The sequence below is a fragment of the Cryptomeria japonica genome, chromosome 2 (genome assembly GCF_030272615.1).
Source record: "Cryptomeria japonica chromosome 2, Sugi_1.0, whole genome shotgun sequence".
NCBI classification, from domain to species: Eukaryota; Viridiplantae; Streptophyta; class Pinopsida; order Cupressales; family Cupressaceae; genus Cryptomeria; species Cryptomeria japonica.
Window position 1 is genome coordinate 209,178,309 of NC_081406.1, and position 24,346 is coordinate 209,202,654.

Sequence of the window (24,346 nt, forward strand, 5' to 3'; positions counted from 1 at the left end):
TGATTTTGCTTAGAGATGTTTTAAATTTGACATTTTATCTTTTTAGGATCATAATAATTTGTGTTTTATTATTATAAAAAGCCGTAAATTCTTGGGTTTGGCTATAAAATGTGCCTGCACACTAAAAAACAATAATATTAGTTCCAAACATTTACAGTTAGCTTGATAGATATCTCAAGTTATCAATTAACATGTGTTAATTATAAGAAATGCAATTGATGCATACATAGCTAATTCATTTGCAAAACATGTATAATCCTTTTAAATCGAGCTTCTAATAGATGGTCTAATCTTATGGCAGACTTGTTGTGCCCACTCCAGGGAATTTCGAAGGCTTGATTTCGGTAGATATTGATACAGTGAGTGATCAAGACATAAATTTATGGGTTGATGAGTTCTATGATTGATATTGCCTTCTTAATATGGATACCATGATATAGAACTTCTTATTTTAACCTAGAATTGTATTAATCTTATTTAATCTGGCACCATTGACATTTTTGGAATATGGATAATTCTAAAAAAAATTGTTTCTTCTTGAGGCATTGTTAAAAAGATATGTTCAATTTGAAGAACTAGATTGTATAATCACTGAGGTAGCAAAGACATGAGTTCAGAAGAACACACAAAGTGCTTGGGAAAATGGCAGTATGAGTTTAATGCTTCCTAATTGAGGGTATGCCAAAGTTATTGTAACCACAACATCCCATAGGAACAGATCTGAGATAATGGTGTTAAATGTCTAGTCATCTCTAGGAAAGGTTTTGTCTTGGATACGCTTTATGAGAGGATCATTGAGATATTTAGGATAGATATGATATGTACCTGAAATTCTTTGTGGTGCCACATTGGCATCCCTTGATGAGTTATAGACTTCCTGATTATACAACACATATTACCTCCATGTTGTTCCTTTGTTCATCTGCTTGAGCCTGTTCTATCCTCCATTTGGTGTTTTTGGATTTCCATGCTTTCCTTGTCTTATGTCCTCTTTTTGCACTTTGATTTTCATGTAGAAGGTGGATAAATGGTCATGGCTGTTGTGAAACTGCCATGATAGCTGTGCAAACTACCATGCCACAGATATAACTACCATGTTATTTCCATAATCGCCCTGCAGTTATGTATGTACATTTGACAGTTTTTCCATCATCAGTCCTGGAGGAATGCGACGGATCTGAAACAGATGATGAATGATTCTAAGCATATTTGGCACTTAATTTTCTTGTGCACATTTTTCAATTTTTTTCTAGATAGTGGACCTATTCATAGGAAGCTTTAGAGGTTTTAGGGGATTGGATGAGCATGAGTAACTGTCCTACTCTATCTTTCTTGCAATATACAGCCTTGTTCTCTTGTGTGTGTTCTATAGCTTTAGAACTTTAGATCATTTTGTTATTTTATGTTATGGTCTTGCTTCAGGTGTGGATCTTTAACTTTTGTCTCTCCTACATTCGATAGGCACAACACTCTTCTAGAGGTCACATTTTTGAGTTTGTCATCACAAGTTTGACAAGTTTGATTGGCTAGAATTTCCTTGTCTTGAAATTTGGAATTATATTTAATTTAGAATGAGAGTAGAGTGTAGATTTGCTCTGTTTTCTTGTATTTGTATCATCTTGTACAATCAGATGTTTCTTACTTGTCTGGTTTCTTTTCATTAAGAGTTTGCAAGCTTTGGGCTTGGTTTATCTTGGACAAATTCCTCACAATTGTATAGCATCCTCACAACCTCATCTTGTATGCAAGTACATGTTAAAAAGCAGTGAACCACGGGGACGCGTCCCCCCCATTTTTGGGCGCGTCCCCCCGTCAGAGACGTCTCGGGGATGCGGGGACGGGGACGTGACGTCCCCCGCCGTCCCGCCACCGCCACCCAAACTCCGCCGGGACGGGGAGACGTCCTCGACGCGGAGACGTCTGGGCGTCTCCTGGGGGACGTCTAGGCGTCTCCGTGGGAGACGCCTGGGCGTCTCCCTGTCCCTCAAGAGACGTCCAGGCGTCTCTCGAGGGACGGGGGGACGCCCAGGCGTCTCCCACGTTCCCACGGGATTAAAAGCGCATTTTTCATTTTTTTTAAAAGTTTTTATGACATGTGCTTTTTGGGGGGGGTTAAGGGGTAACCCTAATTGGACGTGGGCCCCACCCTACCCCCCAAAACAACACAAAAACATGTTTAGTTTGGATTTCACTCTCATTATGCAAAACTGATTTTTTTTCCAGCAGCTTGAAGAGGAGGAACAGCTTGAAGAAGATTGATTGAAGGGGTGAGAAAAGTGACTACAAGCGTGATAGGAGCTAGAAGAAGCAAGAAGAAGAGGAAGAAGAAGATTCTTCTACATTTTGGAGAGATTTTTCAAGCACAAGGTAGGGTTTTTCAACTTCTTCTTGTTTTTTTTTTGTTTTACTTTCTGATTTTCATTGTTCTATGTCATTTTTGGTTTTTTTAATTTTTTTTCCCTATTCATCTTAAGACTCAAAATGAGATTTGATGTTGAATCTTGAGGGCAAAATGATTCATCATTTTGCCCTCAAGATTCAACATCAAATCTCATTTTGAGATGAATAGGAAAAAAATTTAAAAATATATTGTTAAACAAGGCTGATTTTATTTTTATTTTTATTTTTATTTTGTGAAATGCAGTGTCAATTTGAAAATTTCACAATGAGCTCCCAAGGCACGAGTGAAGATAACATGGAAATCCATTCTCATAGTGAGAATGATTCAGAATTTGAACCTGAAAATGAGGGGGGTGACCATGGGGCTGATCCTGAAGCCCAATCTAGTTCTATGGCAAGTGCAGCAGCTAGTACAGGTTGCCCTTCAGAGTTGTTGGCACCATATGCTAGGGGTCATTTTGATCCTAAGTCTCCTCTAAAACAGTTTGCTTCACAAATATCAGTACAAGGCACTGCATCACATTCAAGTGGGGGAACAAGGAAGTGGAAGTGCAATATTTGTGACAGAGAATGGTTCGGTAGCATTAGCAGGGTGAATGCACACTTTCTATTTTGGAGAGGAAAAGGCGTGAAACATTGTAAGTTTTTGGAGGAACCCAAAAATATACATTACAGAATTGAGTTTAACAGGCTTTGGGGGGTTCCAGATGACACAAATATTTCAATGCCTACTACTTTGTCTGCTAGGGCATCACTTCACGACAGCCAGAATGTGCCAGTGCCACATACTTATCATGCTTCGCAGGCGGGAGGAATGATGTTTGGATCTCCATCTACTTCCACTTCTACTGCTGCTAGGGCTGGGAAACGTAAGTTGCATACACCACAGAGCAACCCCATTGCTGATATGTTTAATGTGCAGCTGAGAGATGAGATAGATGAATCCATTGGCAATTTCTTCTTTGCCAATGGCATTCCATTTCATGTTTCATGGTCTCCTTATTATAGGAAGATGATAGATATGGTGGCCAAGGGAGGACCATCTTATGTGCCACCAGGGGAGACGAAAATGAGGACCTCGATCTTGGATAAAAGCTATTCCAAGATCAATATTTTGATGGAGAAGATGAAGGCATGTTGGGTGGCATCGGGGTGCAGCATAGTTATGGATGGGTGGACGAACATTAGCCATTGTCCACTCATCAACGTCATGGTCACATGTGCAGAGGGCCCATACTTCCTTAGAGCAGTTGATTGTACAGGGCATCGTAAAGATGCTGATTTCCAGTTTTAGGTCCTCAGGGAGGCTATTGAGGAGGTTGGGCCACAAAATGTGGTCCAAGTAGTGACAGATGCAGCCTATGTGTGTAGAGCAGCAGGGAGACTCGTTGAGGCAGCCTATAGACACATTTGGTGGACCCCATGTTGTGTGCATGCCATGAACAATGCACTCAAGGACATGGGGAAGATTGACTGGATTAGAGGAGTGGTCACCGATGCGAGAGATGTGCAGATGTTTATCTGCAACCACCACATTTCACATGCACTCTTCAGGACCTTCGCGAAGGAGGAGTTCTTGAAACCAGTTGAGACTAGATATGCATCCTATTTCATTCTCTTGGAGAGAATGATTGAGTTGCAAGAGGCATTGCAACTCATGGTTATGACTAATGAGTGGAATAGGTGGGCTGAGGCCAAGACAGAGCAGGGGAGAAGGGTGAAGGAGATAGTGAAGAGTGATGTGTTTTGGACTGATGCGAAATACATTGTCTCCATCATTTCTCCAGTATTCCAGGTGATCAGATATGGGGATGGGGATGCACCTAACCTTGGAGAGGTGTATGAGTGCATTGACTCTATGCTTGGCCAGATGAGGGCTGCTGTGCGAGTGAAGGACCCCTCTCTAGCATTCTACAATGAGCAAATCCGGCCTATCATTCAGAGTAGATGGGACAAGTTGAACACTCCTTTGCATATGGCTGCCTTTGCCTTGAATCCTAAGTGGTACAAGGCTAGACCGGGTAGAACGACACCGATTGAGGATGATGAGGTGAAGGCAGGTTTCTTTAGGTGCATAGAGAAGATGTTTGATTCCAGAGATGCCGGCACAATGCGCACTGAGTGGGGAAGATTTTCCACTCTTAGAGGTTGTTCAGATGCAGCAAAGATGGATATAGACATTATGGCACAGGAGGACCCACTTTTGTGGTGGAAATGTCATGGCCCGAAATCTTTGACCACCACTCTAGCCATCCGTCTGCTATCCCAGGTTTCCAGTTCTTCAGCTGCTGAGAGGAACTGGTCTACATATAGCTTCATCCACTCTCTTAAGAGGAACAGACTTACCTCTAAGAGAGCAGAGAAGCTTGTGGCTGTACACAGTGCTTTGCGTCTCATTGACCACAAGACACTTATGTACAAGGAGAGTCCAGCGGCACGATGGGATGTAGAGCCAGAGGAGCCTTCACAGATTGATGAGGATGATCCTACCACTTCAGATGCAGGGCTAGTTGGTGTGAGCTTGAGGGACCTTGATCCTCAGGAGTCCAGCAGTTCCAGTGAGGAGGAGTTTGCAGATGATTAGAGGCCTCCATTAGCTACAGTTTGAGTTTTCACTTTTCAGTTTTGTCATTTTGTATTTGACTCGTCTCTTTTGTAATGCTATTGCTACACGTATTTGTATTTGGCTACTCATTGTAATGCTGAATCATGTAATCATCTTTATTATTATAGACTTTGCAATGGCATCAGATATTCATATTTTTCGTTTTCCTTTTTCGATATTCATATGATAGAAATGAGAAATCTCCAATTTGACAATTTCATTTGTCAAATTTTATTTACTTTTAGTTTTAGCAATTAGCAATTAGTTACGTATCACTAATCTAAGTAATCTTGGTATTTCCTATAGTTTCATTTGAAATCTAATTCTTATACTGTTATACTGTTATACATCTTTTCAAAACTAGTTTTTCAAGTACTATATGTATATATATAAGCACCACCACCCCGCCACCCCCCCCGCCGCCGTCCCCCCCGCCGTCCCCCCCGCCGTCCCCAAATTTAGGCCCTTGGTCCCCCCGTCCCCGAGACGCGTCCCCCTCGTCCCCCCGTCCCCCCGTCCCGAACGCCCGTGGAACACTGTTAAAAAGAGTTATCTTTTGATAGCATTCACAACTATAATTTACTTGTTTGCACTTGCAATCTCCGCAGTTTTAAGAAGGATTTTAGAGGTTTGGGCTTCCCTTACACATAAAGATTGCCCCAAAATTTCTTAACATACAAATATTAGTATTTTGATTCCATTTTGAAGGTCTCATCTGATTTTTGCTAGTTTTATTTTGTGCTCCTAGATTTCATGACAACAGTTAGTCTAAATTTCTTGTTTGTCTTCCCTCTCAAAGTGCTTGTTAGATAAATGAGTCCATTACTCTTAAGTGTTCTTAGATAATTATTGCAAATTTCATTCATACTTCATCCTTTTTTTCACTCCTATTTGCTTTTCTAAGTCCACCTCTTGTTGCCTGGAAAGTGTTATTTGTCGTGCTCTTGCCTCAGGTGCTATTCAGTCTTGTCTTTCTTATTTTGGGTATACTTGGGGTCAAGCACATTGTATCAACCTTCACATTTGCTTGTTTATCATCCTCACATCTTGTTCACACTTATTAATTATCCTTCTTGGCTATATTCATACACCTTGGTCTTCTATCTCTCCCTTCATGATTCTTGCTTTCACTTATGATCATTTTCTGTTTTCACGTGTATCTTATTATCTTTTAGCCCTTACACTTGCTGTTCTAAAACTTTGCAACAATTTAAATTTTCTGTCAGAATTGTGGCAGTTTTGCAACTTTGACAGTTTTCTTGAAATCTTGCTGTTTGTTGATTCTTCCTGTTTCCAGCTATTCAATTTTATTTTACCACTGTTGTATTCATTTACATCACTGGAGGTCAGTCATGCTTGTGTTGACAACTTGAGCAACTTTTTAAAGTTCCATTGTTCTCTTGCTGTCCCAACCATTGCTAGTCCTTTTCTTCATCAATTGAGCATCATTTCAGTTTCTTTGAGTGTCTTTGCATTTTTTCTTTACATTTCCCTCTTTATGGACATGGGTTTTGAGGATTGGTTGGGGAATCTTTGTTGCTTTCTTTACTGTTTATGGTGTAAGTCTCTTCATTCTATATTTAAGTTGCACCGTGGGTATTTTAAGCATCTTCTAATGCATTTGACCTATTCCATTTTTCGTTTCTGTGTTGCTTTGATGTCTTTCATCATTTTTCGTGTAAGGCGAACAAACTTAGGTAAATTATAGTTACATATATTACTTGTTTCATCTTAGTTGTTTGTAATTTATAATTAGGACATTACTTTTCAACAATGTAGATTAGACGTAAGAGTAGCCACACTTTCTATTCTTCTCACTCTCCATGTTCTGACATTTCTAGCTTGTCCTCTTGTAGGATTTGTCAAGAGGATCTTCTCGTCCTTTTCTTCCTATTTCCACCTTGCCATTTGATGACCATTCCTAGTTGGTGTCCACCCTATATAGCTGAGTGGATCCACTTGTCATGCAAAATCCCCACTCAGCCTCAAATCAAATTAGATTCAACCAGGAACTCTTATCACATTTTCCTCCAATCTGCATCATCCCCTCATATATTAGTTTCCCTATTTCAACTCCTTGACATCTATGAAAAACATGTTAAAAAAATCTGGCCAGTTGAGCTAATCATGCTTGGATACAAATAATAGAATATATTCAATTTAAATTAGGAAGTCAATTGTTAGGTACAATGTGTGCTTTTCTTGGCATACAGGTAACATCATAAGAAAGGTCTTAGTGGTCCATGGGTGGCCTAGGAGTGCTAGACACTCTCATTCCAAGAGATACCTCAATGAGTGGATATAGTTAATAAGATGAATGCTAACGTTTATAACTATGTCATCCTTTCAAGCAATAAAGTTAATATGAGCAAAACTATTTCACTTGAAACTACTTGGCACCTTGGGGCACAAAGAGTTTTGGGTGAAACTCTTTCATCTGAATCTATTAAAATTGATATAACTTAATTTTAAAATTCAAATCAAGTTGAATTTATATGCAATGTTTTAATTGAAACTTTTCAAGGTGAAAGAGTTCTAGCCAAAACACTTTTGCCTAAAATTGTTTGTGGCAGCCCATGTGGTAGTCTAACCCCTCTTTTAGGGAAAATTCAACAGAAAATCAACATGAACTCCTGATTTTTCCAACTAAGGGTATTTTAATGAAAATATGAAAATATCTTTATGTAGAGCTCAGAGTCTAGAATCTAAAAATATATATTTAAGAAAAAAATTGAGTTCTATTATTATTTTAATTTTAATTTACTGCAAGTAGGTTACCATAATCAAACATTACAAGTTTTAAAAAATATTAAAATATAATAAAAAAATTGAAAAATATATGGGTGCGCTAGAGGAGAGAATCCTCTCCAAGATGATATACCTTTTTATTTTAGATTATAAAAAAATAGACAAAAGTTGATGTCCCATCATAACTATGACATTTTGAGTAAATTTGACTTAAAAAATTATTAGAAAAATATTCACCAAAAACTGATTTTTTTCTCCATGCACTAGATTTTTTAAGTTATCAAGTGGGAAGAAAGTTCAAAAAAAAAATGCTATATTTTTAGCAACATCCCATCAACTTCATTTTTTCAAATTTTTTAGTAATTAAAATAATTCTATTAAATTTATTAAAACTATATCCAACTACTTTTTAAAAATTATAAACATAAACTACATTAAGAGTTCTACATTTCATTAATTTATATCATTTTAAAATTCAAAACATAAATGTCACTTTTAGGCATTGAAAAACTGTATTTGTGTTTGCAATTTCCTTTATAAAAGTGTGACATAGTTTTGAACTTTTACCTTAGAATATACACACACTCCACATGATGGCCCATGAGTGGGAACTTGTAATAAGTGGAACACCTTCACACTCCATATGATGGCCCACAAGTGGATACATGTAGTAACAAGCTGGAACCTTATCAATCTTACGATAATAAGGATCATAGTAAGTATTAGTGATTTTTGCCTCATAGATTGAAGGCATAGAAAAGAGACTATGTGAAGCAACACCTTGGTTAATGTAGGCTTTCAAGTTCTAAATGGTAATGGTCATAGTATTTTGTAACTTGGATAACCAATGTTCTATAGACAACTATAGATTGAGGCCTATAAACTGAGGATTTTCAATGAGGTAGAAATGATGAGAGGTGGGTGCTACATGCTTCATATCATGCGAAGCTATTTCCTAGGCAAAGTGATCAACCTTATCTTGATTAACAAGTTATCTAGTGTGGGTTGCAACAATTGTTGTGCAAAGCTCAACACTTGTAGTTGTTGGTTAACAAGATAGCGCAATTCTATCCAGAAAGATTGGTTCATAGGTCTTTGGGCAATCTCTATGGAAGCAATATCAAGTCATCTACAAACAAGAGTTTGAGGGTGAGGAGACAAATAATCATAATGCTTCTCATGCCCCCATTTTTGGATAGACAACTCCTTTTAATTCAGATATGTGAGTTGAAGCCTCTTGGAATAGGTTAGTGGTATGAACATGTGAGTTTGGTTGACCTTGTTAAAGGACAATATTACCATGCATATATAATAGATTTTTTATTTTTTGGGATGGGGAATTGGGGGACATAGTAATAGGTTTTTAGAAATGGAATTGGGAATGCTAGGGGGATGGTGGGGGGGAAAATGTACAAAACTAAATACATGCAATAGGATTCGGAACACAATACAACAATTGATGAATGATTATTCAAATTGATGAGCGAAAAATTGCCAATTGTTGATCATACAAAAATTGAAAAATGAAACAATTATAATATCAATGATCATAGTAGCTGAAAATTGGAATCCATTACAAAATACTAATAAGTCCTAGTCTACAAGCTATTAGAATAATACTTTATTATTTATTTAATGCTCAATTATGTAAATATTTCTAATAAGATCTTTCTGATCTTATTCGCAGTTTTTTTTTAGAAACTTGCTTTTATGTACTTTGTGCAATTCTTTATAATGAGCATATTTGCTCATTTGTTAATACAGCAATAATTTTTTACCAATTACATTTCCGTAATATGGTATCAGAGCACTGGTTATTTTCAAAATAATTTTTCAATTAAAAATTCGACGAATTTTTAATTGAAAAATTTCTTTGTTTATTCAAAATTGCTACTGGTTCGTGTGGATTGGTCGAGGGTTTTTTCGTGTCCTTCTTTGACGCGTTCGTGCTGTAAATCCCGATCATTTTTCGACGTCAATTTCTGTCTTCGCACGATTTGCTTTCTGTGCCTTTATCCGCGTTGCGATGTGTTTGTGTCTGTGTGTTTGCGTCATTCTTTCTGCTCACGAACAGTGATGTGATTTTGCCCTTCGAAGCAGAATTTTGTGTTATTTTCTAGCATTTTCGGTGCCTTGCTTTGTCTCTGTGCGCGACACGATTTAACATTTGGTCTTCTGCAGTCTATTTCCACGATTTTGTTTTTTGGTAGATCGTTTGGCGGCGGCTACTATGGTTTTCGGCTTCTGCACAATTTTTTGGCTATTTTTTGCCCTCTCTTGCGACGAAATCATTTGTCCTTTCGCGCCTAGGGTTTTTGCATTTTTCGGCTAAGGTTTTTTACCCTTCAGATCAAGTCGAATTTTTTTTCTGATTGCAGATTCTTTCCGGGTTTTTCGAGAGCTCAACTGGGTTGTTTTCAAAATTTTGTGGCTGCATCGTTTTCTATGCCTCGAATTTCATGCTAGCGGATTTCAATTCTGATTTCAGATTCTTTTTGGGTTGTCTTCGGATTTTTTTGGGTCAGCCGGAAAATTTTCTTGAAATCCATGCCAGTCTTACTTCATCTGTTTTTTTGAAGTTTGTACCTGTATCTGCCTCTATTTTTTGCATTGGGATTTGTGCTTTATATTCCATGCTATTGCCTCTTCTTTGATTTTTCATTTTCCATGCATTGGGAAACGTGCAAGATGGCGTCATTGATCAACTTGATGTTGGAAGGCAGTTAGCGATTTAATGACAAAAATTATAACACCTGGAAGCAGTGCATGCTGACAATCTTCGAATATTGCCGCCTAGATGATCTTGTCTTGGGAAAAGAATCTCGTCCTTCTGCAGTCGGAGCCGATCAACACAAATTTGATGACCGCAATAGGGAAGCCATCATGCTTCTCAAGCTCTCTGTCACAGATGACCAGCTACCTCAGATTCCTTCTAGCCAGTCAACCTCATAAATTTGGAAGCATCTGAAGGAGTTGCATGAAACATCCGACAAAATTCGAGCGTTCTTCTTGAAGAACCAGTTGTTTTCCATCATGATGGATGAACGCATGTCCTTATAGGAGCATCTCACGAAGATTAAGGACATTCAAGATCAGCTTGAAGCTATTGGTCGGAAAATGGAGGAAGAGGATATGGTAGTCATAACCCTCAAAAGTCGACCAAAATCCTATGAGCACTTCATAGAGACTCTCAACATTACGTCTATGAATGTTGATTTGAAATTTCCAAAGTTGTGCACCAAACTTTTGTAGCAGGATCGCTGGAAACAACAGTTTGGTAGCGGTGCCACTTCATCCTCCTCTGAGCAAGCCTTTGCAGCCAAATCCTTTCACAAGGATAAAGGCAAATCTTAGTCATCTCAGTTCTCTCAGCAGAAGGGCTCTAGTTAGTCACAGGAAGGCTCGAAAAAGAAGAAAGTTCAATGCAATTATTGTCACAAATATGGCCATTTGATTAAGGATTGCCGCAATCAGATAGCTTCTGAACAACGGAAGAAAGGGGGGTCTTAGCCTAAAGCCAATGTCGCTGAGCACACAGAGCAAAAAGCGTCTGCCTTTTATGCCTTCATGGCTAAAAGACCTGCAGACCATGTGAAATCTTCTGCTTGGTATATTGATTCTGGTGCTTCTCGACATTTCACTCACAGGTGTGATTGGTTTACAGAATTCACTCTCTATATACATTCAGTTATTTTTGGAGGAGGTGAGGAGTATACAGTTGTTGGCAAGGGCAACGTTCAAATACAATTTGGTGGAAGGAATCTCATATTCCTCAATGTGTACTACGTTCCTGGCATGGAACTGAACCTTCTCTCTGTGAGTCAGATTATGCAGCATTCTCCTCAGCTTGATGCCATCTTTAGTGCACATAAGTGTTCTATTGTTGATCGTGCGACACACACTACAATTGCTGTTGGTATTGAGGATCATGGTCTTTATAGACTTGTGGATACAGGTGATTCTCTTGAGCATGCCTTCGCAGCAAAATCCTCCTCTATCTCCCGTCTATGGCATCAATGATATGGTCACCTGAACATTCATTATCTTGCTCAGCTTGTTCGGGAAGATTTAGTACATGGCCTACCTGAAATTCAAACTTAGAATCAGCGAGTTTGTGAAGCTTGTCAGACTGGGAAGCAACATAGGACACCGTTCAGGGATGGTGACTCATGGCGAGCCTCTAAGGTACTGCAGTTGGTCCACTCTGATCTATGTGGTCCAATGAATACTACTTCTGTTACTAGGTGCAAGTATTTCTTACTTTTTGTTGATGATTATAGTCGTAAGATGTGGGTGTACTTTCTTAGACATAAATCAGATGTGCTTCCTATATTTCAGAAATTTAAGGCCTTGGTAGAAAAAGAGTATGGTTCTATTATTACTCTTAGGTCTGATAATGGGGGGGAGTTTTGTTCTACTGCTTTCTCCACTTTCTGTGATTCACATGGCATAAAACGTCAGTTAACCACACCATACACCCCTCAGCAGAATGATGTTGTAGAACATCATAACCGTACCATTACAAAAATGGATAGGTCTATGTTGGAACACAAACATGTTCCTAAGAAGTATTGGGAAGAAGCAGTGTTTACTACAGTCTATCTCCTTGATAGGTCTCCCACTCATGCTGTTTAAGGGAAGACTCCTGAGGAAGCCTGGACTGGTCGCAAACCTAGGATCAGTCATTTGAAAGTTTTTGCCTCTCTTGCATATGTTTGGATTCCAGATGCCAAGCGCTCTAAGTTAGATTCCCAGAGTCAGAAGCTTATGTTTACAGGATACAGTGACAACCATAAGGCCTACTGACTGATTGATGTAGACACTGATCGTCTCATCTTTAGTTGCGATGTTGTCTTTGATGAAGATTGAGGACCATTTCAGCTTTCCTCTTTTGAGCAGAATTTTGAGGATCCGCCTTTGAAGGCTTCTAATTTAGGTGTTCGTCTTCCATTTGGTTCACTTGATGGGAGGGATGATGCAGAATCTGAATTTGGTGATGCACTACCTGAATTTTCTCCAGATGATGCTAATCTTCCACCTGTTGCAGATCCTCTTCCTCCTCCAGTTCTAGTTATTCCTCCATCTGATGTTAGCACATCTACTCTTCGGCCTAAGTGGTGGGCTAAGACCATCAGTGATCTTCGTCCTGATGAGCTCATTGAGGGTAGATCTTCCATAAATAAGGGCAAGCGGCAAAATACAGTTAACTTTGCTCTCATGGCCAACATTCACAGCATTTATGAGCCTCAGACTTATATCGAGGCAAAAGGGATTCCAGAGTGGGAATAGGCAATGGATAATGAATACCAAAGCCTTCTGAAGAACAACACTTGGGTTCTCTCTGATCTTCCGCCAGGGAAGAAACCCATTAGCTGCAAATGGGTCTATATGGTCAAGTATCATGCCGATGGTACCTTAGATAAATACAAGGCTAGATTAGTTGCTCGAGGATTCACACAGCGGGAGGGCATTGATTATGAGGAGACATTTGCTCCTACTTCCAAGATGAGTACTGTTGTCATTTTATGACACCCTTGGTCCATCAGTGAGAACCGATCAGAGATATGTTCCATGGACCAGCACTGCCCTGTTGATCAAGGAGGAAAGCGGTGAAATCATGGTTTGAAGTGTTGCCTTGTCGGAAGTTCCTTGGCCCTCTCTTTCTCTTCTCCGGAACTCCGGAACCCCGAGGTTCCGAGTTTCTTTGCCTTAGCATCTTTCTTTCCTGCTCCGAAACTCCAGAACTCCAAGTTTTCGAAGTTCCCTTCCTTCCTTAGCATTTCTTCTATTTTCCTACCCCGAAACTCCAAAACCCCCAGGTTCCCAAGTTCCTTGTCCTTCAACCCCGGAACTCCGGAACCCAGGTTCCGAAGTTCCTTGTCCAAACGGTGACCCCAGACCTCGAAGTTCCCCAACTACAGGGACCCAGGTCCTCGAAGTTCCCCAACTACGGTGACCTCGGACCCTGAAGTTCCCCAACTACAGTGACCCCGGTCCTCGAAGTTCCCCAACTACGGTGACTCCGGTCTCCGAAGTTACCCCGGAACTTCAGAACCCCTAGGTTCCCAAGTTCCTTAGTCTTCAACCCCGGAACTCTGGAAACCCCAGGTTCTGAAGTTCCCAAGTCTTCAACCTCGGAACTCTGGAACCCCCAAGTTCCGAAGTTCCCAAGTCCAACTTCGGCGACCCCGATCTCCGAAGCTCCCCAACTACGGTGACCCCGGTCTCCGAAGTTTCCCAACTACGGTGACCCCGGTCCCCGAAGTTCCCCAACTACGGTGACCCCGATCTCCGAAGTTCCCCAACTACGGTGACCCCGGTCTCCGAAGTCTTCTAAACTTGCTTCTAGCTTGCAACACTTCCGGATGGCATGATCGACACTCGAGGCTTTAAATGCTCCGATAGTTTTGGTGACTTATGCACTTTTTTTGTGGAGCCACAGGGGTGCATTTAATGTTTTTGGCAGGATTTCCATCAAGGGAGGTACGGGGCCATGCTTGGTGACTTATGTCATGCCTGACTTTGGAAGGTTAGTCAATACACCTTCTCAGGATTGCCCTTTGAAGGTATGGCTAGGTTGCTTGCATGTACAAGCCAAGTGCATGCACTTCCCTGCACTTCCAAACTGACATGCAGGGGTCATGATCACCATTGTAACCCATTTTTCTATATAATGGCTTCTAAGCCTCATTGTAGAGGGTTCTCTTCCTGCTACCTTGAGCTTTCTTTTGCTCTTTTCTTCTCTTGAAGACTTGTAAATTTTTGCATTTCTGCAATTGTAAGATTGGCTTTTGGCCTTATGATTAATTGAAAATCACCATTCTTGCCTCTTTTCAACTTATGTATGCTGTGTATGCTTTCTTACCTCCATAATAGGTGTATGTCTTGTGGTTCTTTCTCTTCATATATGCTGTGTTAACTGGTTTTTCTGAGTGTGACTTGTGGGAATCCTTCTCCCCTCTTGGCATTCAGTGAATTCTAACCTTCATATATGCATTGGGGTCACTCATACAACTGAAAAGTTGTGCACCTTTAGGGTGTTTCAGTTAATCACTTGTGTCATTTCGGTAGGGAGAGACAATCTCTTCTTGGTGCATCACCTCTTTTTATTTCAAGCAATTCCCTCTTCCTTTTGCCTCTTCAAGTTGTTAGGATAGGCTTAGTAGTAAGTTTTGAAGTGTTGAGTTGGCTCAACACCTGCACTTGGAATGAGAAGGAAGTTGGCCTTCTCCAGAGATTCAACCCCCTTGCGCAAGGTCCCACACTTCGGGGTTGTTTCCATGTTTCACAAGGTTGATGAGTTGATTGCTTAGCAAGGGTGCAAGCTTTTGTGATAACAGTTTTTGGCACGCCCGGTGGGACCTATTCAATTCACATGCTAAGGATTTAGTGCTATTCTTAGTGTTTTGGCTTTTAGAGGCAGTCATCTCTCAAGCACTTGGCGACTCTGCTCAAGGACCAGTTCGTGCTCACACAAAGTTCATAACTCTGTGACCTCGGAACCCCCAGGTTCCCAAGTCATCATAACTCTACTTACTCTGGAACCTCGGAACCCCTAGGTTTCGAAGTCAGTGAAGCCATCTTACTCCGGAACCCTGGAACCCCCAGGTTCCGAAGTGCTTAGACCCAGAGACTCAAAACCCCTAGGTTCTGGACTCCCTAACTTCCTCACTCCGGATATGCGAGCTCCCGAGGTGCCAAAGTAGTCATACTCCGCAACTCCGGACCTCCGAACTTCCGAGGTCGATTGCAGATTTCATGCCCAAAATTCATACAAGGGTGTCTTCTAGGGGTAGTTTTCAATTCCTAGAGCTCCCATCTGCAAGCTCTAGAAGGAGGAGAGGTAGACCTTCATTATCACCAGTCAGGGGTGACGAGGTTGTAAACACGCCATCTCCCAGGTCTCGTTCTACTCCATTTACAAGACCTTTTCTATCAAGGTCTCCCACCACTCATATCAATAGACCATTGTTTCACATGGCAAGAAATCAAGTCTTTGTTACCTTCAATGGGGGGAGTCCCCTTGTTTTGACTCAATGGAATGACATACCAGTGGCTGCGTTGAAGAGTATACCATACTTCACTGGCGAAACAACTACTACACCCAATGAGCACATTCAAGACATTGCAAATATCTGCTCCGTCCATAACGTCACTCAAGATGATGTTGCTGTCAGACTCTTGGCCACATCTTTGAAAGGCAAAGCCTTGCAGTGGTATAGACGGTTGCCGTCTAGCTTCATCCACAATTGGGCCGAATTGGGGGAGAAATTGTGCAACCATTTTGAAGACAAAAGTGATCACCTATCACTTGTGGAGCAGTTAACTACGATCAAGAGGGCACCCCACGAGTTCATGGGAGACTTCAACTTCAGATTCCATAAGACATGGAATAGGATTCTTTCTCTAGTGAAGCCATCCCCAAATCATGCCTTCTTGTATTATCTTAGCTCTCAAGAGCGATATAGCTGTCATGGTACAATCGATGGGTGGAGCCTCTCTACCGGGTGCATATGACATAGCCATACGAGCAAAAAATTGTTTGATTCAGGCTGGGAAGATAGCTCCAAGGCCTCCAATGCTTCTCTTCCTAGAAGCTCCCACTCAACAACCCACTTTGGCTCGTATCCCCATGGCTCTCTGTTGTGACCATTTCACACATCGCCCCATTAAAATGGGGCCCCCCTTTTTTTTGCTCGTTTTTGCTCACCTTTCTCTCTGCTTTTTTAGGATTTTGGTTTAGTATGCCAGTGGTCTGGACTAGGGTCGAGCCTTAGGGTTTCTGTTACTGTGTTTTCAGGCCAGAGTCCAGTCCAATTTTGAATTTGAGAGCTTCCTCCCGAGGGATGCAATTTTGGAAATAAAGTGAATTCGCCGGAGGCTAAGTGAGTTGGTCTAGTTTCAGTCGGAATTTTGAATGCAAAGTCCAAATTTGTCTAAAGTGTGAATGATGAGATTTTGATATTTTGTCCAATTGAGTAATTTTGACCAAATTTTGAGAATTTTGTTAATTGATTCCGGGCATGGGAAATGACTTGTTTTTGCCTTGTGAAGTGATTGAAGTCCTGAAATTTTGATATTTTGGCCTGTGGAAGCAAAATCGCTCCTGTCCCTCACTGAAGGACCGGAGCTTGTTTCTCAAAATTTTACCGTCCTTGCAGGATCAAGACAATTTTCGGATTGGAAGTGATAAAGGGAGGCATGTTCTTTTCGTTGAATATAATTTGAAGAATTTCACAAACACGGAATTGTGCCAGGAGCAAAAATCGCTCCTGTCCCTCAGTGAAGGACCGGAGCTTAAAATCCAACATTACCTTGTCCTTGCAAGATTTGAGCGATTTGACGATTTGAGGAGAGCCAAGGAAGTGCATTTTATCAGTTGAATATAATTTGAAAGCACAAACATGAGGAAAATTAGACCTAGAAGCTAATTCGCTCCTGTCCCTCAGCCAGGGACCAGGGCGAACTTGATGTTAGCTCCTGTCCCTCTCCCAGGGACGAGAGCGATTTTCCTCATAGGGCAAAATTTGAGCGAAGATTAAGTAAGTTTTGAGTTTAAGGCAAGTAAAGGTGGCACAACGAGTCCATTGAAGATAATTTTGGAAGTTAGCAAAGTGTGATTGAGCTTGAAAATGAAAATTCGCTCCTGTCCCTCAGCCAGGGACCAGGGCGAAATGTTAGTTATCTTGCCTTCCACCCAAATTCAAGTCACTCCAAGTCCAGGTGTAAGGTGGCAATGACGTTTTGAGGTGTCTCGACGAAGAAGGAAGTTGCAAGGACCGCCAAAGATGAATGAATTGCACTATATGCTCAAGTTCGCTCCTGTCCCTCAGTCAGGGACCAGAGCGAAATTCCTAAACATGCTTAAGTTTTGGATGTTGATCACGTTTCAAGCGTTCAAGAAGGATCAAAGGACACCGTTTTACATTGTGAAGGCGATTGCAAGTTGATAGAAACAAAGATGAGCCCAGGATACCAAGAATCGCTCCTGTCCTTCAGTGAAGGACCAGGGCGATATTCATTATACTAGCCAGTTCTTTCAAAAATCACGCTAAGTCAAAGACGTACAAGGTTGCACAAAGTCTAAGGTGTCTTGAGAAGATGATATGCGAAGGAGTTAAACGTCAAAAGGTGATCAACTAGAGCAAGGATACCAAAATCGCTCCTGTCCTTCAGGCAAGGACCAGGGCGATATTCACAAAATCACTCATTTTCTTCCAAAGATCGCATCAAAACAAAGTTGCATAAGGTTAAAAACGTCGTTTGGAAGGCGATGAACAAGAAGCCAAGGTGTAAAAACGACGAATTTAGGCTAGAGCATAGAGATCGCTCCTGTCCCTCACCAAGGGACCAGGGCGAAAATCCTTCAAACATCAAAATGTGCCTCGTAAAAGCCAAGTGAAGCAAGCATGGAATGCAGGGATGGCATTGTTGCTTGCCTCATGATGAAGATTGGTGATTGAAGAAACAAAGATCAAGGAGAACATAAGATTCGCTCCTGTCCCTCACCAAGGGACCAGGGCGATATCAACCTTAGAAGGCATTCGTCTACGAAATCAAGTCAATCAAGCCCGAGGTTCCTAGCAAACATGCCAGTTTCAACGTGAGGATGATGGTTTTGAACGTAAAAGGCAAAAGAATCAAGACTAAGATGATAATTCGCTCCTGTCCCTCTCCCAGGGACCAGAGCGATATGGTTTGTACCCTTACCTCTCCAAATTTTGGCGCTAACACATTTTTTGAATTTTATTAAATGCCAAAAAATCGATAAAATTTGAATATTTAATTAATGGCATTTAAAATTTGCGCATGAGCATTTATTAATTATTTGTTGCCTTAAAAAATCGAATTAATTAAAAAACAAAGGCATTTAATTAATTAATTACTATTTTAAATAAAATCAAATTGAGCGCTTGGATTTAAATTCTTTTATTTTTACAAAGTCGGCCCTTGGTTTTTATTTAAAAATTGCTTTTAATTACCTTATTTTACCAAGTCGGCCTAGAGTTAATGGAGGGGGTGAGCGCCTATAAAAGAAGGGTAAATCATTTCATTTTAAATCATCATTCAAACAATCTTTGCATGCGAAATTATCTTTAAAGGAGAAGTGCGAATTGTGTTCAAGAGGCGAATTTCCATTCAAAGGAAGGCGCGAGCATCATCAAAGGGAAGTGCGTGTTTGTTTCAAGTGAGGCGAACTTGCTATCATCAAGACATTGAAGAACCCCCCCCAAAGGTGGCGAAGTGCTAAGGAGAACGGTCGTTTGAGGGAATCACGTTGAAAGCTTCAAATTTTGATTTTTGCCTAGGCGAATTTCCTTATTTTGCGTTTTAGAGTTAGATCTCAAGTAAGGTATGGCGATGTGATCCCTTGTCTTATTTTGAATTTTGATCGTCATAGCCTTAAGTTTTGAATTTCGAAATTTTGAATTTCAATAGCTCAACCGTTTTTGAGGAAATGATAACTCAAGGACTTATCATGAAGTTTCCTAAATTTAATCTCTAATCCATAGTTATACCTTGCAAAATCTAGTTACTTATTGTGAAATGTTGTGTAGGTGATACAATGGCGACCCCGAAGGCGGGAGCATCCACCAGTCGTCCAGCTCTCATGAAGGAAGATCAAAAGAACGAAGAACTAGAGACCAAGATCGTGTCTAAGTGGAGCAACATTGGAGATACCAACTTGGACAACTTCAGTACGAAGAAGTTTCGAGAGGTCCCTTACATCGGCAAGCCATCACCTGTCGCCAGGAGGATAATTGAGAGTGGCATCATTAAGGCGGCCGGCTTCCCTCCAGTAGTCCAATGCCATGAGTTGATGATCGAGTGTGCTCGTCATTATGATCCACAGTCCAGAACGATCGTATCCAATGAGGGAAACACTTTAGCTTATCTTTCAGAGGAAGCTATAAGTGAGGCTTTCCATCTTCCAGAGCACAGAGATATGGTCTACAAAAGCATAGAAGGAGCCAGGTCCATGTACGAAGATGATCCAGATGCTTGCCTAAGCATCATCAACAAGAACTGGTTACTTAAGAGTCGTCCTCGCCTGAGCAAGATTCCGAACACACCGCATAGGATCGATTTCCAGGAAGAGTACAGAGATTTGATAACGATGCTCAACCGAGTCACAGGAGCTTCTCAAGCCTTCTATTTTGAGAAGTGGATGTTCTACTTTATTCAGGTGATAGTTCAGGGGAAAGGAACAATTCATTGGGCTAGGATGATTAGCCATTACTTGGACGTACAGTTAAGGAGACTCAAGGCTACCAAATCCTTCCACATGAGTTCATACGCCATATATGCCTTGATTAGAAGCTTTGAGTACGCAGGACTACCTCATAGAGGAGTGATTGGAAGAGGACCTGGCAAGGTCAAAGTTTGTGATTCCTATGTTCACTTGCATCATCCACCAGGAAGTAACTACAAGTTAGTTAATGATACCTTCACGATGAACATCACTAGGACGTTGCAAGGTGGGATTCACAATCGACTATCACAGGATGCACAGGAACTAGTAAAGAGGTACGATGCTTGGTTTATCCAATTTCTGAAGTTTACTTATATCAGAGTTCATGGATGTCCTTCACCTCCATACATGTTGCCGAGATATCCGACAGACAGAATAGTGTTACTCGAGGTAACAAGACAGTTGGCAGCTTATGCGAAGGCATTCAGACACAGACATGGGAATGGAGTTCCTGTACCTATCATCTTAGGCAATTCAGTTGAGGTATGTCCTAATGCTTTAGCCATGGATGACGCAGAGAAGGAGTTAGCTTTGTATTCTTTTTCATTCTTTGCTTTGAGAGAAAGCTTTGATCCACATGGATATATAGAGGAGACAGTCGGTAGGAAATTTAAGCATGAGTTTCAGATAGAAGATTTTATGATGAATCTATTGGATGATCTTGAAGTGAAAAGAAAGATGCATTCTAGATTGCCTTTGGATTTCATCAGGAAATGCAAGATTTACAGAGTGGCCGACCAAGCTCAGGACGGTGGCAGACATCTCCAGTCATCCTATGATCGAGAAAGCAAATCAGTAAGGTTAGATTGGAATGAGCCCGAGGTTGTGGACCTAGATGCTTTGATGGCTCCAGTCTTGTCTTGTACTCGCAGATGGGTTGATGTGCAGCATCAGAAGTTGAGAGAGCAAGGCATAGCTATGACTTTCACCTTGGAAGAGAAACCCGCCGAAGGTGGAGCTAGTGCAAGTGAAGGCAATCTCCATCCAAGAGGCTCAAAGAGGAAAGAAAGACCTGAGAAGAGAGAATCTTCCAAGAAGAAGCAAGAGGCCAACCGAGATCGTTCATCCGGCACATCTTCTCGACAAGAGAAGAGGACACTTGAAGTGGAAGAGTCTATGGAGTCAATGGTACAGAATGATAAAGAAGGACAGGCACCTCAAGGGTCACCAAGTGGATCTCTCCAAGATTATGGGCTACATGAAGATAAGAACAACGACGAAGTAACATCTCCTCCCAGAGAAGAAGAAACATTGCATAAGGAGATACAGGTTAAAGAGACAAGATCTGCCATCCCAGATTGGTTGAAGGAAAGATTAACTAAGGTGATCGTGATTGAGGACGAAGACAATGTAATTGATTTAGAGAGCCTTGTTGGACATTCCCAGGAAGTGACAGAGAAGAGGAAGGCTACCAAGATGTCCAAGATGATTAGAGATGAGACTGGATCTAGAAAATTACAGATAGCTACACCAGCCGTGGACAAATATGAAGGTGAGATCCTAGCAGAGGAATATGATATAGAGACATTTGAGCTAGGTCCATCCACAGCTGAACAGACGATGGATGATGCCACCGATTCATTTGAGGCCTTGAAAGACAAGCTTAGAGCAGAAATGGAGAAGAATAGAAAGCTTGAGAGAAAGGTCGGTGCATGGAGAACATATTTCAGCCATCTTAATCAGCCTTTAGGACGTCAGGATCCAGCAAGATCACCCATATAGGCACTTCCCCTTCAATCAATTAGTGAGGCAGAGAGATTCAGGAGTATGGTCCAGCGTATGAGTACTTGGATGGACAAATCTCATACAGTCGCCATGGAATTTGCAACAAGGATGATGCAGACCATTCACCGAGCTATTCAAGTTCTTGAGATTATCCACAATTTGATGATAACAGTAGCTGCTTTTGCTCATACCAAAGAGGTTATCATTCCTGTCTTGCGAGTAATCAGACAAACATCGAGGAAGGTCTTAGCGCAGGAAAAGATCATGGATGGGGGACCTCACAGTTTACTTCAGTGGTCAACTTTACTCCAGATGAAGGAAGTTCTCTTTGAGGACATCAGTACTAGGTGCAATCATGTTGAGGAGGTTATCCACCCGATCCAGGACAGAGTATTTGAAGTACTACGTACTATTCTTGGCCGGAGGATCGAAGTTGAGACAGATGTGGATTTGCAGGAATTGGAGGATAAAATTAAGGTCATCTTTTGCAAGGATGCTAATATTATTACAGATGAGCAACAGGATCAGATGTTTGCTACCATGCTTGTGATTGAAAAGAGTAAGGAACTTGAACCTGAATGGGATGCTGCTCTTCTCGAGGCATTTGATCAGGTCATCCACTTGGAAGAAAGAATGAAGAATCTTCCCGAGATTCCAATTGCTGAGATCGAAGGAATCGTATCAAGATTCATTGCATATGCTAAAAAGGAGCATTGGAAAGGGAATAAGATTCTAGATGAGAGGTTGTTATAGATGACATGGCACCTTAATTGTCATTGGTTTATGTCTCCTAGATTTTCATGCCAAATTTAATAATTGGCTATGCATTTAATATTGTTCAGTAAAAAGGAGGCTATTTGTAACAAACCCTAATTAGGGTTTAGGTGTCATAATCTTGGCCATTGATCTTCTTTTTGATCTGGACCATTCATTGTAATTGAGGATGCTATTTATACCCTCATTTCATTTCATTTTGCATAATGAGAAAACTAGAAAATCAGAGAGTTAGAAATTATTGATGTATTAGAGAGATTAGAGTTTAGAAGCAATTTACTTTTGTAGCAAGATTGAGTGTTGAAGAAAGAATTCAAACAATTGTTGTACATGATGGCTTTGAGATTAATGAAATATTGAAGTTATGGTGTTTTGTTGCAAATCTCTTGGTTATCTTCATGGTTGTTCAATTTTCTTGAATCATCCTCAATCAAAGTAGTGTGTTAATTCGAAGGACAAAGTGTTGGACTTGATCTTTGGTAGGATTCGCTTTCCAAACCACTAGCTTCTTGCTGATTGTAGGAACGCCTTGCGTGGTCGACTGGAGAATACTTGAATCGCTTAAAACTTTAATCGTTGTTGTATCTTGGATATGTACCTTCGTGGTAGTGTCCTTGATCTTTGATGTATTGAAAAAAATCATTTGTTACCTTAGAAGATCGCATCAATTTCAATTGAGTTGTTAATTTATGGCAATATTGAAGTTGGTAGATTCTCACCAAGTCTTGTCCACATTGAGTCATTCTTAGGGTTAGACTAGATTAGACCTCTTGCAAACCCTATCCTTTTTTTTTTTTTTTTTGAAAAGTTTGTTTAGTTCAAAATCTTCGGCGACGTAAGGCCCCTTGATGACACAGCAATCACAACGACCACTGGTGCTTATCCACACGTAGAGACCCTACTAAAAAGAACATTGGAGTCATCCTAACTGATCCTTCTTGCGATATCTTCAGCAGTTAGCGACTTTATTCAAGAGAGGATAAGATGCCTTTGGGTATTTTATTCTGTGTATGATTGTGTACAAAATACACGTCAACACTCTCGCAGGGCAACCATCCACGCCATCTACGTCCTCTAATGAGCTCCATGAGGTTAAGGCTCTATTACAAAACTTTGGCAATGAATTGGTGGCACTAAAAGACAACAAACTCAGTATAGTAGACCTTACCAAGCACAAGGTTAGAATTATCAGCAAAATAGGCCAGCCTTCCAAGGGCAAAACCAATGGAGCAATGCCAGGCCGTTGAATAGTGTGAACCCCACAACCGCAAGCAGCTCAAAGGCGATAGTTCCAATGCAAAATAACCTTGCCCAAGAGAAAGATTGGTGTCAACCATGCAATCAGCCACACAACCAAGGTGCATGCCAAAATGAAGGGTTTGTCCAAACCTTAGTGGTGCAGGATGAGCCGACCACTTCTAGCCAGCAGTATGACCCAAATCAGCCTAGTGTTGGCACTCAGGCTCACTTACAAGGGGATTCTACCTTTGTCAATTGGCAGGAGGCAAAATTCTGTGGTTTGAACCAAACAAATGGTGAGTCCATGTTGCAATATGTGAGGTCAAAGAAGAGAGCCATGGAGGCTACCTCACCTTCAACATTAGTCCAAGCTCCAACACCCAATATAGCTATCCATGATACAAGCCAAAGTACCATACAAGGGAACAAGTGGCAGGAAGAGACCCAAGTCGTCCAAAGAGCAAAAGTAGACCTTGTAGCCTCAAAGGGTCCTCTAAAATCAGCTAGTGTCCCTTTCAACATAGTTGATCAGATGAAGAAGGCCAACCTCAACGTCACTATGTGGGAGGCCCTTTCAATCCCATCTCAAAGGGATTTGCTTA

At 40.9% G+C, this 24,346-nt stretch overlaps 2 protein-coding genes across 4 annotated transcripts in view; both read left to right on the plus strand.

Annotated features, from left to right (window-relative positions):
* Positions 1 to 24,346, plus strand: part of LOC131074960 (peroxisomal (S)-2-hydroxyacid oxidase GLO4) — a 139,901-nt gene that overhangs the window by 23,980 nt on the left and 91,575 nt on the right. For all 3 annotated transcript variants that reach the window (XM_058011714.2, XM_058011712.2, XM_058011715.2), the window contains one exon: positions 302 to 359. In XM_058011714.2, the coding sequence (XP_057867697.1) occupies positions 302 to 359 (58 nt within the window). The remainder of the gene's footprint in view (positions 1 to 301; positions 360 to 24,346) is intronic.
* On the plus strand, positions 2,085 to 3,965 carry LOC131873618 (uncharacterized). Its single transcript, XM_059216529.1, has 2 exons — positions 2,085 to 2,367; positions 2,645 to 3,965. The coding sequence occupies exon 2, from the start codon at positions 2,666 to 2,668 to the stop codon at positions 3,692 to 3,694; it is 1,029 nt and encodes a 342-aa protein (XP_059072512.1). The 5' UTR covers positions 2,085 to 2,367; positions 2,645 to 2,665; the 3' UTR covers positions 3,695 to 3,965.

Excerpts from the sequence above, each read along its gene's own strand:
- LOC131873618 (XM_059216529.1), top strand. The coding sequence starts at position 2,666 with ATGAGCTCCCAAGGCACGAGTGAAGATAACATGGAAATCCATTCTCAT.